General features: G+C 42.3%; 1 protein-coding gene across 1 annotated transcript in view; it reads left to right on the forward strand.

Moving 5' to 3' along the window:
* Positions 1–7,043, forward strand: part of BEND4 (BEN domain containing 4) — a 33,224-nt gene extending 26,181 nt beyond the window's left edge. Inside the window, 1 exon segment of the mRNA XM_043438881.1 lies at positions 2,803–7,043. Coding sequence (XP_043294816.1) covers positions 2,803–3,020 — 218 coding nt within the window. The 3' untranslated portion in view covers positions 3,021–7,043.
* The last annotated feature ends 7,404 nt before the right edge of the window (positions 7,044–14,447 follow it).

A 14,447-nucleotide genomic window follows, 5' to 3' on the forward strand; every position in this document is an offset into this window, starting at 1 on the left:
GTAATGATTTACTCCTGATAGGAATCAAAATATTTCCTGGTGAAGAAGTCACAGTGGAAAAACCTTGTCACTGATAAGGCCTTCATCATCAGAAAGACACTCACTCCCACACCCCCTCCTGATGCCCACAGTGACTGAGGTGCATGCACAGTATTATTAGCAGCAGAGATTCCCAGACCCACCCTGAACTTCTGATTCAGCGGGTCTGGGGTGAGGACAGGGGAGGCATAGTGACCACCCCAGGTGATGGTGGCCCGTACTTGACAAAGCCACCTGGAATGAAGATACCAGTATTAATAATATAACTTGGCACTGGTGCGCTAGCACCCCCTGTTGGCCAGTCTAAAAATTCCATTTAGAGTGTCTGGATGATGGAAATTTCCAGTGTCTGTCTTAGCAAACTAGCCATAGGTTCCTTTATTCCCCAATATCATCAGAGCAGACAGAGGTACCAGAGTGGTGGTAAGCTTAGCAGTGGTGGCCGGGTGGGGGTCTGCTGAGAGCGTGCTCAGTTTGTATTCAGGAATTTGCCCTGAGGCTTATGAAGAATCGGGATAAGGGGGCTCACTGTCCCCTTCCATAAATCCTTTTAAACACTTTACATTTTAATGAGCATGTCTGTGAAACTGAGGGATTAACTTAGATCCCAAAGCGCTAGTGTCGCTGCCCTGGGAATGCCGCCAGGCCCGCTGGGACAGCGATGCTGGCCAGGCTGCCCAGTCAGCGTGTGCTCTCCAGCACGGGACAGCTGGGCAGGACGCACAGGCCTCCCCTGCCCTTGGGTGGAGAAGGCATAGGCAGGAACTGCTGGCGTGTCAGGGCAGCTGGTTAGAGCCCTTGTGTGTGTCCCAGAGGCTGAAATCTTGGGGCGGGCCTTTGACCTAAACGGGATTCCCTTCCTGAAGGCTCAGGTGTGATGACTCCCAGGGTGACGTCCTTGTAGTCAGCGAGCGTGGGAAGGCCGAGGAAGTTGCAGACATTTGGACACTTGAGGGATGGAGAGCGGGGTGCTTCAGGAAGTGAAGTCAAATTCTAGGCTGGCCTGTTCCCTGGGGTGGTGTGACCCCAGCAGGAAGAGGGGGTCAGTGACGTGACAGTGCTTCCGACCTGTGTGAGCTTGTAACCGTCTGGCACAGTGTTGGGGAAAGTCCTGTCACAGCAGTGGGTGCCAAGGAGGCGCAGTGCAGGTGTCCCAGAGCAGCACATTCTCAGGGTGGCCCTCAACACTTAGCCTTGATTTCTGCTCATGCGCACCTTTCTTTCATTTCTTTATGTTCCTGTGAGAGTGGGGCATCTGGACAGAGGTCAGGAGCCTGCTTAGACAGTTAGGGAATACTTATGAATACTTGAGGTGGGAAACCCAAGAGAAGCAGAGAGGAGCAGAAGATAGTCCCTGACTTCCGGAGCCCACAGCCTAGCTGGAGGTGATCTGAGGATGGTCACAGTTGTAAGTAAGTGTGATCACAAGGAAGGTAATAGGGAGAGATCTAGACACAAGGAAGGTAATAGGGAGAGATCTAGACACGTGAGGCCTAGTGGTCCCACTTGCTTTCTCTCTGTTCAGCATTGTGGTGACCGTAACCTGGGTTTGAGGATGTGGGCGTCCTTCGGTGTTGCCTAGGCTTGCACCCCACCATCAGCCATCTGGCTCCTGACAGTTTTGCAGGATGAGATGCTGAATAAACACAGTTCTCATCCCAGGGAAGGCCCCCGGAGCTGGGACTTGGACGAGATGAATGAGTCTCTCACCTCAGGCATGAAATTGAAGGGAATGCCCCTGTTTATCTGCTAAGATAGACACAGTTCAGTTCATGAGATCTTTCTGGTCCAAGTTCTTAAAGCATCAGCTTCTAAGGGCAAATAGGATCAGGGTTCCGTAAATAAATCTCAGACAAATCCAATCCTATGACCAGAACCATGGTCTTAGAGGGGGAACAGTGCTGGAGAAGAAATGGTGTGTAAACAGCAGTCACCCTGAACTTTCCATCAGCCGTGCAAAAAAAAAACACACACACACACACACACACACAGTTTAACTTAGGACTTTTTCCAGAATGCTCACTTCAGTTTTCAGATGCCCATGTTGTCAGTGAAATAGCTGTTTGGGAACTCTGCATGTCCCCTGACTCTCTGAGAAAACAGGAAAGATTGATTTGAACTCAGCTGGAGGGAGGCTGAGATTGTTTCATTGGAGTCTTAGCTACTCTTTATACACTATCTCTTCCTAATTGCTATCTGGTGAAATTAAATATTTAGAGGAAAATTCATCTAAAAAATATTTGTCAGTAGAGGTATAGATATCACAATTATAGAAATACAGTCTGTAATAACGTGGAAATCTCTTCTGAACCAAAACTTACGCAGGTTCTTACTGAGATTTTATTTTCTTGCTCTTAATCTGCAGATTAGTAGCTGGTTAAAGAATCCCATGCTCATGATACTCGCTGTGCTTCTGGAAAGAGTTAGCATTCTAAAAGTGTGGGCATGTAACAACAGGGTTTTGAACCTAGCATGGTGCAGACCATGCCTCACAGATCAGGTTGACCTTTCATAGCAAACATGTCTTAGAGGGATCACCCACATAATTTTTATTTTTGCACATGAGTAGAAAATGTAGATGGTGTAAGTTTTAAAGTCTAATAAGTGATGTCATCATGGCACTACATCTGATGTCCCGTAAAGCTTTCCTTATAGAGCTGCTGTTTAAAGTTTAAGCATCCTTTCTGCCATCCACTGCAAAAACCAGCTGTTTCTCTCTCTCTTTTTTTTTTGTTTTTTTTACTGTTGTGTATATTCCCACAGAATTCATTAGGATGCACTGTACCTCCAACCCCGACTGGTGGATGCCCTCAGAGGAGCAGATAAACAAGGTATTCAGCGATGCTGTGGGTCACGCCCGGCAGGGGCGAGCCGTGGGCACTTTCCTGCACAACGGAGGCTCCTTTTATGAAGGGATCGATCACCAGCCTTCCCAGGATGAAGTCTTCAATAAAAATTCCCAGGATGGATCTGGTGACTAGTGGACAAAATCTTTCCACACGAGCAGCTGGTCCTCTCGAGTTCCAATGGTGAATGTTCTGTTACCATCACTTTAGAATCCAAAGCATGTCACTCTGTCAGACTTTACACATCCTAAACCTTAAGTCTCTTGACCTACTGCCAAACAGTTCCCAATACAAGCCCATTTTTGGGTTGTTTGGAAAGTGTATGAAGCCTGCAGAGATTTTCAGAATACTATATTATACAAAGAGAAACCTACACTTGATTTCAAATGATGACTAGTTAGATGGTGAAGGTGGGAAAAAGATAGGTGGATTCTTGGTCGCCTGTCTGACCCCTTCCGGTGAGCTCTGCTTCACGAGCAGGGCTGGTCCCCGTGGAGACCAGTCTGGCGCTCATGGGAGAAGGTGGAGACACAGCGTTGTCCCGAGGGACAGGGAAGAGGCGTTCTCGTTTTAGTTCAGATAAGTTGTCTTTATGTTTTTCCAAAGACTTGAATTTACTTCTCAGCAAATGCGCAGGATAGGTGTCATTGTATGTTGTGTCTGCATTGACAGAACCTGTTTCTCAAACAGAAACCAGAGATCAGAGGTCACCTCTAGACAACGACGACTTGGAAGCTAGCTGTTTCTGTTACTTTTTACCAAAAAATACAATTTCTACTGTGTTGATAAGGAAGGCACTATATGATCTCTGGAGTTTGACAAACAGTAAAAGTTTTCACTGTGTCAATCAAGAAACATCCAAAGATCCCAAACCATTTTCAAGCGCTCGATGTTGTAGGTTCATAGATGCACAATTTCCACAGCCTTAAACCAGGCTCTGTTGACACAATGCCAAAGTGATGGGCTGAACAACGAGAATCTCAGCCAGCTAGTCGTTGGGCACGCTGAGGACCAAGCAAACGGTGAGGCTGACGGTGTTCCCGGAACTTGTTCCGGAACTGCGCACACACAGCTTCAAGGCCATTCGGACAGCCATGCCGCGGGCTTGCCGTTCCCTGGGACCGAGGCTCTGTTTGTGCTGAGTGGCCTTCAGAGTTCGCATAAATCTTCTTTCTCGTTGTCACCGATGGGATGTCTCACCCGGTGGTTGTACTTGCTTCCCTCATGTTCCCCTGAGTCTCTGGCCTTGGCTGAGTTAGCACTGGCCTTTCCCGCCTACTTTCCCCAGTTTATTTTGTTGAGCTCAAGTTTGTAGTCATGTTTGGAACTGTTTCGTGTCAGCAGATGCTCTAGAGATGATAGAATCTGTTTCTGCTTCAAGCGTGGGTAGGAGGGGCGGCCTCCTTTATCACCCTAGTCCAGATAACTGTATTCTTCATAAAGCTTAGGGCTAAGTGGGCAGCTTTTATTAAAGGCTGCTGCTGTTTTAGGCTTCACTGGGAATGGAGAGGATAACATTAGAGCATTTGTTAAAAAAAAAAAAGTCATCATCTCTTTTGATAGGGAAATTGAGAGATGTTATATATGTGGCTACTTCACAGCTGTAGAGCACGTGGGTGATTTTATATTCTGGATCTTTCTTAGCCCTTCATTTAGTCATAAACATCGACTGTGTAGTCTCTTGTCAGTCATAAGCACATTGGCCTTCATCAGAATTATAAGGTGATATATTAATATATTACTTGACCCAGCTTCTCCACGTGTCAGATAGCAATAGGATGGTTAAGTCCAGTAAATTCTTGTAACGGCAGATTTTTTCCCCCAAGTCTCGACAACAGTACAAACTTGGGAATCTGCAAGTTCATGATGTCTGCATTTTCCTGGCACTTTTAATGGCTTGACCTCCTGGTGTGACCAGAAAACAGATGGAGTATCGAGTAGGAAAGGTGCAGTTTTCAGAAAAATGAATGAATCTTGCCCTCATTTGAATTCTGTCATTCAACACGTACTCCGGAACCTGACCCTAATGCCACAGACTACCTCCTTAGTTTTTCTTAGATTTCATTCATTTTAAGAAAGTCTCATTCTTGGATAGCTTCATTTTAGAAAAGATTTAAACCTTGCTCAATCAGTGCTATGTCATTTCACCATACAGATGCTTGTGATTTTTGACAGCTCTTCTATACCAGTTTTTAAAAATGTAATAGTGATTTTCAACATATGGTGCAAGTCTTGCTGGTGTGTGTTTAATGTGGTGACACTTGCCAAAACTGCTTGGCAAAACATGTCAAATAGGATGCTTGAGTCAGAACGCTAGTGTAAATGTCTCTAAACAGCAGTATGTATCATTATGATATATTTTTGTAAACATAGTGATGGCTTCTTTCAGTCATGTAAGTACTGGATAAAAATAACCACTTCACTTGAAATAATGTAGGAAAATGCCACCCAGCCGAGGGCCCTCTGCAGTTACTTGAATTATCAGCCAGTGGTTAGAGGACAGTGAAGAGTTTAATGTTGGACAACATGAAGTGCAAAGGTAATAACTCACCAGTACTTGAGTCCTTATTAAAATTCAAAACTGTAATGAGCATATTTACCTGTGAGAGACCACTTTTACCCTCCATGGTGTATTCAGTTGCAAAGAACATTCAGAGGACTTCACTGATCTAATCACCAGCTTGGTCAGTATGGCTTACTGATAGCCCTAAACTACCGTATCTTTGTGGTAAAAGAACCAGATTAAATTTCCTCATGACTGTCCACAACTGGCAATACAAGCACTAGGCTTTCACTGAATCACAGTTCCCCAGATTACAGGAAAAAACACATCTGCCAAGATGGCTTACTCAAAAGCGTGCTCGTGGTCAGAATTGCCCCAGCACAAGTAGCCTGGTGGGTCTTCCCTGCGTTGGGAAGCTATTCAGGCCCACTCAGAACCACTGGCAATAGCTGTAGGTTCCAGTTCAGAGGCCCTGTGTGCCAGGTGTATTGCTAAGCACTTTATGCCTCCTCTCATTTTAATCCTCACAGGCACCCCCTCGGCTGTTCTTGTTACCCCATTTTATTGAGCTTATTACTCAGCTAGCAAGGGGACATCTTTGGGTTTAGAAAGTGGAATGACTCGTTGCGTTTTCTCCAGTTCTCAAAACCCATCAACACTTTGGGATAGATCTGTTTAATCAAAGTAGTGACTAAAATGACTTAATTTGTTCACATTTCCATCATAAGGTTCCCAGTCCAAAAATGCAGGGATATAAAAGCAAAACTTTGAACTCACTGAAGAGATGTTCTTTGGGAACAGATAGATGGTAGACGTGGCACTGGACATCGGTCAGCCAGCATTCATTCACTTTTCACGTTTGTTGTATTCGTAGCCTTAGATCTGATGAGTCTGGTTTGGAAGAGAGGGTTTTAACCATGATGTCACTGTGAGAATTGTCGTGAAGATTTTGTAGGAAAATACAGTAATCTGTTGATACTCTCCTGTAGTTGTGGCTGTTAACACCTCTGGCTGTGTTTTAAATTTCAAGAGCTTGCCTCGGCCATCAGAGCCTGGCTTTGTGTCTAGGGAACAGGGCATGCCAGGCCACGAGAGGGGTCCTGAAACCTTGGCGGTGGCTGCTCCGGTCCGACCCCGCCCCATTAAGCATTGCCTTTGCGTGTGTGTCCTCTCTGGAACTTCTGTAGCAGCCTGACACTGGGGCCAACTTGCCTTTACTCTCTTTTCTATGAAGAACACGTGTGCAGAAACTGTGACAAATCCATTGATCCTGATATTTTTATTGTTGAAGTCTCGTTGATTCTCTATGAATAATTTCTATTTGATTGTACTGTGTAGAGTTAATACCCACTAGAGATACGTTAATAAAACTATCAATGCATAGTGTAACACAGGATAGCAAGATTTTTTGTGAACAATTTATATAGAAGAGTAAGTTGTTTTTTAAGTGTTAGGCACATTTCTTTTAGGAACTTAAAATGTTACAAGAGTTTTTTAAACATTCAATATTTTTAATTATAAGAAACATTTGTTACTAGAGCCAGTTATTTCAGGTGTTCTAATTGGAGTATTGATTTTATTACCTCATATACCTCTAGAATGCCACATGTTCTGTTGGAGATAAAATTGCACAATAAATGTTAAGTTTCTGTTAAGTGTTTTAGCTTGCTTTTTGCATCTTTCTCCAGTTTATTCAAGACGCTTTTCTGGGTATTTTTTTCTTTAACAAAACTTTTTTTTTTTTTTTTTGCCTTGACACTAGAGCTTTTCTGCTTGACTCAGAATGCCAAGAAAATGTTACATGCGTAATACCCATGTAAAAGATAGTTATGTCAGGGAACTGACCAGAACTCATCCAAAAAATCCGTTTGATCTGTTGAATGAAAGGGACAACCAGTGATGAAGTAAAAGTGACACGTGATCCAAAGTTTCTGTCCAGCATTTTGTACATTCACACTTTAAACATACATGCTCCTATAGCTCCATCATTCAAGGAGAGGAGGAACGCTACAGTTTCTCTTGACCTTTTAACAGTGAACAGATGTTGATTGTTTATGAACAGTGACCTCCTTACAAAAGCTAAATGAAAAGGGAAGTCGCTCAGTCGTGTCCGACTCTTCACGACCCCGTGGACTCTGACGGGCTCCTCCGTCCATGGGATTCTCCAGGCAAGAGTACTGGAGTGGGTTGCCATTGCCTTCTCCAGGGGATCTTCCTGACCCAGGGATCGAACCCGGGTCTCCCACGTTGTAGGCAGACGCTTTACCATCTGAGCCAAAAGCAAAGTAGTGTGGCTAAATGAGGTGGCATGGTGGCTTCCCACTAGTTATTACATAAAATAAATCTGACATCTCAAATATTATTGAGCAGTGAGACTGTATCATTCATAAGTTAGACCAAGTAAAAACTAATACATTTTTTCATTTAGGGAAAATTTTATTTTTGCACTACAAGGTGAGTGTCCTAAACAGTAGTTTGGGATGCAAAAGAAATTTAGTCCAAATAATTTGAGTTTGAATTGGGATATCAATTAAAATGAAATTTAAATTATTTTACTATTCTAAAGCATTGAAACAGGATTAAGTAACTTGGGTTTTTAATATTTTGTAGCAGGTCACACAGTAAAAGCTACAAATCAAACAAATGTTAGGAACAAATTCAGCAAGGTTGCAGGAAACAAGATCAGTATATGAAAATCAACTCTGCACACTAGCAACACTCTGAAACTTAAAAACAATTTTATTTTCAATCATATCAGAAACAAACCCTTAGGAATAAATTTTAAAAACTAAGTGCCAGACTTGTACTCGGCAGACTACAATACATTAGTGGAAGAAATTTTAAAAGTTCTACTAAATAACTGGGAAGATAGATACTCCATGATAATGAAGTGGAGGAATCAATGTTGTTAAGATGGCAATACTTCCCAGATTGATCTACGAGTCCATTGCAATTCCTAACCAAATCTCAGGTGACCTCTGCAGAAATTGACAACCTTATCCTAAAGTTCTCATAGAAATGCAAACAATGCTTACATTTGTGGTCAGTTGATTTTTAACAAGGGTGCTAAGATAATAAGGAAAGAATAGCCTTTTTGACAAATTATTCTGAGTCACTAGGATATCCACATCCAAAAGAAAGAAGTTGGACCCACACTTTTATACCATGTGCAAAAGGTAATTCAAAATAAATGGAAGAGCTAAAACTACAAAACTCTTGGAAGAAAACAGGAGTAAATCTTGGGTTAAACAATAGTTTTTTTAAATATGACACTGGAAAGTATAACTGATAAAGATAAATTGTACTTCTTCATCAGTTAAAAACTTATGTTTCCAAAAGCAACAAAAAGCCCACAGAATGATAGGAAATACTTGCAAATTATACATCTGATAAAAGAGTTGTAGCCAGAATATATAGATCTTTTACAACTCAATAATAAAGACAACCTAGTTAATTAAAGCACAAATAACCTACTTAAAAGTGGGCAAGGGTTCTGAATATACATATCTCCAGTGAAGATACATACAAATGGCCAGTAAGCACGTGAAAAGATGGTTAACACCACTTGTCATTTAGGAAAATGCAAACTAAACCACAGTGAAATTGCAGTGGAAAAGGTAATGTGATAATGTATCAGATGGGGTATGGAAAGATGAAATACCCATACACTGCTGGTAAGAATGTAAAATGGTGTTAGTCACTTTGAAAAACAATTTGGCAGTTCCTTAAAAAGTTAAACGTAGTTTGACCCATCAATTCCACATCAATTCCATATATACCCAAGAGAATTGAAAACATATGTCTACACAAAAGCGTGTACATAAATATTCATAAGAGCTTTCTTTACGATACCGAAAAGTGAAGTCAGTTGACATCCATCAGGTGATAAATGGACAAATAGAATGTGATACATCTACAAAATGGGATGTTCAGTTATCAAAAAGGAATGAAATACATACTACATGGATGAACCCTTTTAAGTTGATTATACGTTCATGCAATATATTTACTGAGAGCCTGATCGCCTGGCACCATATCAGGTACTGTGTCCCAAGAATGGAATAATACTTAGCTGATGGCTAAGTAACTTATTAGGAGAAAAAGGACCAACACCTATTACGAGAAAATTCCAAGTTCCACTGAGCAACTCGTTCTCCCAATATATTTTTTAAAAACTGCATCAGTCATAAAAAGAGAAAATACATGTCTGTCTCTGTCATACAAAGATAATTCAATCTGAACATCTCAGCCAAAGTACATGCCAGTTCTGTCGGGGTCCAGTCTCGGCAGGATCCAGGGGGTACCCTCAGGGTGAACGGCGTCGGCGAGAGAGAGAAGACATGTGAGACCAGCCTTGATAGGGCCAAGTCTGTGTTTTAGTTTTTGACAACAGGTTTTATACCCTTTCTCAGAACGTTTTCAAGGTACAAGATGCTTACTCATGATTACACAGGATTAGTATTACATCATTTTGTGTTTTAGGAAAAGCAGGATGTTTTTTGCTTTCTAATTCTATAGTAATTCTTAGCGCATGATCTTCTGGCCTTGGGGCTATTAACATTTTATGCAGGTCAGGTGAATGTAGACCTATTTTCCATTTCTATGGTGACCTTAACCGAAAGGTAGCAGTCTCATAGGGCAACAGTACAGAGTAGAGTATAACCTTGTTAACATAAAAACTAATCCTTCTGCAGAAGTTGTCAGTTGGGTTTATCTAAGAAGTTTACCCCACACTGACTCTGCGACTTTGGTGAGGCAGCTTCTGCCTAGCACTCCTGGCTGACAATTAACAACCATTTCATTGTTACCACAGTAGGGCTAAGCTCTTATTTCTCTAGATCTTTAACTATATTAACAATGGTTTCTATAACACAACCTTAGCACATTAAGAGCAAAAACACAGCAAGCAAATGTTAACCCAATCACCACCTTTAGAATAAATTTTCTTACGTTTTCTAATAGGACTCCTTCACCCCCCAAAAAGGCTCTATGTCTATTAGGGCCTTTATATGATCAGGTTCTTTATGCTGTTTTATGATTAGGGTATTATGAGCAGTCATGCATATTAATACCAAGGGCATAAATGCATTTGGCTAACAAACTACCAGCAAAGGAGTTTAAATTAAAACACTCCTTTCACCCTGGATAATCTCATAAAATACCACCACCTGGGAAACATTGATTAAAGTTTTAAATTGATTCTTATTTGGGAAGAGATCGGGGAAGGCCTTCTGCCTGTGTCACAGAAATTAGGGAGTAGTCTATTGAGGCAGGCATCAGAAAGACATATCATCTTTAAGGTGAGCGCCAGGGGCAGCCTTTCGGAATCCCTGAAAACCTGATCTGCCTTGCCTTCAGGCTTTCTCCTCGTGACCTTGTCATGGGTGGGATCTCAGTGAGCTGGCCTTTTCGAAACCCCTGAAAACTTGATCCGCCTTGCCCGTCAGGTTTTCTCCGTCATGGCCTTGTCGTGGGTAGGGTCTCGTGTGTTGGCTCCCAGCACAGTTCAGGGAATTATTCATGTATAATTTGATGTGCTCCCAAACCCTGGTTGATTCATTCTCTTTCTTGTAATTCCCCGCTCCACTTAAAGCTGTCTTTCAGGCCTCACATAAGACACCATCTTAGTGATACAGACCTGGTGTTTCAGCCAGTCTGTCAGGAAATAGAGGGCACAGTCGATTTGAGAAGAATTTGATAAGAACACAGTCCAAGGGCGTGAGCAGGTTAGCCTGAAACTACAGTGGGGAGTGGTATCTAGACCTTGCGTCGGCAGGGTGCCGTCAGCCTGAAGAGGTGAGCAGTGGGGGCCCTGGAATCAGGAGTCCCTGCTAGGAAATGTGGTCTCCATGAGAGGAGATACGGCTGGACTCCGCAAAGCCTGCAGGAAGGAGCCAGGAGAGTCAGCACGCTCACCTCCCTCTCTCTGTCTCCTGGCGCGCCTGTGGCCCAAAGCGCCTGGAAAGCAAAGGGCAGCGGAACGGAAGCCCTTACAGGTCAGCCCCCCGGGACTCAGAGCAAAGGTGGAGACGGGGTCAAGGGAAGAAGTGAGTCACAGCTGATAAGGGACGAGTTGGAGAATCCAGAGGGTCTGTTTGGGCCCCCTTCACTGAAATCCTGAGAGTTGACTTCTTTACAGAAATGACATTTTAGTTCTTAATAATTTGAAGAGTTAACATCTCAAGCCAGTAGTTTAATGCTCTGCTACCATTGTCGCGGTGCATCTTCTTACGGCCTGTGAGGAAAACTCGATAGGATCCCTTGTTCAGCAGATGAGGGAACTAATGCTTAGCGACATGGACCCAGGGTCGCAGCTGGTGGTGGTGGCGTGCTGAAGGCAAGATGCTCATCCAGGCATCCAGCTCCAGGTGAGGAGCCCAGGCCTCACCCATGCCAGTAAAACTGGTCTCTGAAGACCTTCGAGGCTGAAAAAAGAATTGCAACAATAACGCTGATAAAACTGGCATGGAAGTCACTCAGTCGTGTCTGACTCTGCGACCACGTGGACCATGCGGTCCATGGAATTCTCCAGCCCAGAATGCTGGAGTGGGTTGCCTTTCCCTTCTCCAGGGGATCTTCCCAACCCAAGGACCGAACCCAGGTCTCCCACATTGCAAGCAGATTCTTTACCAGCTGGGCCACGTGGGAAGCCCGCAACTACCTCTTAAGTCTACCCAGCTTTGATCAAGTTATAATTCACCTGTTCATATGGCCTGAGAAAACTGCTCAAAATCCTAAAAACAAAAAATGCCCCAATGAATATTGGTGCAATTCCTGGGTCCCAGGTGAGTCTTGTTTCTGATTCAGTCCTGAAGATCCGTAGAGACGCAGTCTTAATGCCTGTATCAGTAGTCCTCTGTATTCACTGATCCTGATGTTTAAAACACATGTTTGCTTCTATAAATAAATGAGTGAATAGATGATTGATCACAATAGGTAAGGTAGAGTGAGAAACATCAAAATAGACTCTCTTGAACTTGTTCTGATCCATTGTCAAATTTTAATCAATTAGGTTAAAACGTGGGCTTGAAATACAACTTTCATTCTCACCTAACAAAAATGTTATGGACCACAGTGGTTATGATTCCAGGCTTTGACTGTCAAAGGTCTGAGTTCGAGCCTTGGTCAGGAAACCAAGATCCTACAAGTTGCATGACATGGCCAAAAAAAAAAAATGTCATGGACCAGATTAGTTTTGATTTTTTTTTTTTTAACTTCTTTACTACTAGAAACTAAAAATTTGTCAAGGCACAGTATATATAAGAATATCACTAATGAAATATCGTGAACAATAAACTGTGTGGTTGGACACACACAGAGAGACCAGAAAATGTGTAAATATAGGCCGTTTTTAAAGGCTAAGGTCCACTTCCCAGCAGTAAGTGAGATTTAAAACATTCTTCAGTATCTGCGAGATTCTAGAAAGAAACGCAGGCCCTGGCAAGATGTGAGGAACTGGGGTAGGGAAATGTGTTCTAGTCTGTCTCTTTCTTGGTCCCAATGACAATGATTGCTTTCTCCTTCCTGGCAACGCAGAAGCATTTTCAATTCAATTTTTAAAACATAATAATTGTGTTTGATTGTGACTTGTTATGTTTTCTACTAACACATTGTACTAAATAATTACCCTTTCATTTCTTAAGTAATTTTGGGTATTTTTTTTTTTTTCTGTGACTGCAGAAGAATGTCAAAGTAAAAACTAGGCACGTGACATGTGAAATATATGTTAGCTTTAAAATTAGTAAAGGTTAGATTATTCTGTCACATTTCTCTTTAAGGATGCTTAATGAGGAAAATCTCATGAATCTACTGTGAACTATAAACATATGTTTAATGAAGAAGTGAGTAACCCTGATGAAATGCATAAAGGAAGACATTTCTTTGAAGTGTCATTAATAATTGAGAAGTTATGAATAAAACAAATTTAGATACTGTCTAATTCAGCAGGCAATTACTATCACTTGTAGAAAAGTGAGGCCCAGAACATTCTAGTAACCTGTTCAAGTTCATGTGGCTGTTTGCTAGCACTGCCTGCATGAATATCAAAACTCTAGGGCCCTGGAACCACAAAAGTTTTTACAGCTACTTGTCCACCTTTCTTGTTGGTTCTTCCCTTTTTCCCCTTGGCCGCCAGGAAGCCCAATGTTAAGTTATAGCCCAGCTGCAGCTTCCCTTAGCTCACATTTTCCAGTCTGCTTATTCTCAACCACCACCTCTGGCCATCATTTTCTATTCTCATCTTTGCATTCATCTTTGAAAGTTTATTGTAACAGTGCTTTATTATTATGAGCTATTTTTACCTGGAAATAGAGGAAGTATGGAGGATAAGTATATTAAAATGCTTCCCAGAATATATATTGTCACCTTCAAAAGCTAATCCCCAGAAAGGCACCTCTTTCTGCCACCTACCCCATCCACCCCTCCCCAACACTAACAAAAACAATTCAGACTACTTGTCCCAACTTACCTGTCTGGAATCTGTCTTCTCAACCCTTGTGGTCACTTCCCTGCCAGGATTCTCTCCCCTCTTTGTCTGCAATGAGGATAAGAATCTGGTGGATGACGGAGAAAGACAAATATCATATGATACCTTTTATATATGAAATCTAAAAAAAAAAAAAGTGGTTACAGATGAACTTATTTACAAAACAGAAATAGAGTCACAGGTGTAGAAAGCAAACTCACGGTTATCAGGGAGAAGAAGGGAGGGAGGGGTAAATTGGGAGGCTGAGATGGACATAAACACACCCAGTACATAAAATAGAAAACCAGCAAGGACCTACTGCAGACCACAGGGAACGCGCCTCAATACCCCAACGCCCTGTACGGGAAAAGAATCTAAAAAAGAACCAGCAAGGACCTACTGTAGACCACAGGGAACGCGCCTCAATACTCCAACACCCCGTACGGGAAAGAATCTAAAAAAGCGTGGATATATGTATATGTGCAACTGACTTGCTTTGCTGTACAGTGGAAACTAATACAACTTTTAAATTAACTAAACTTCAATAATTCAAATTGAATCTGGCGATAAGGAAAAATGAGGAACTTGTCCAGAG

This window comes from Cervus canadensis, chromosome 19, assembly GCF_019320065.1.
Source record: "Cervus canadensis isolate Bull #8, Minnesota chromosome 19, ASM1932006v1, whole genome shotgun sequence".
NCBI classification, from domain to species: Eukaryota; Metazoa; Chordata; class Mammalia; order Artiodactyla; family Cervidae; genus Cervus; species Cervus canadensis.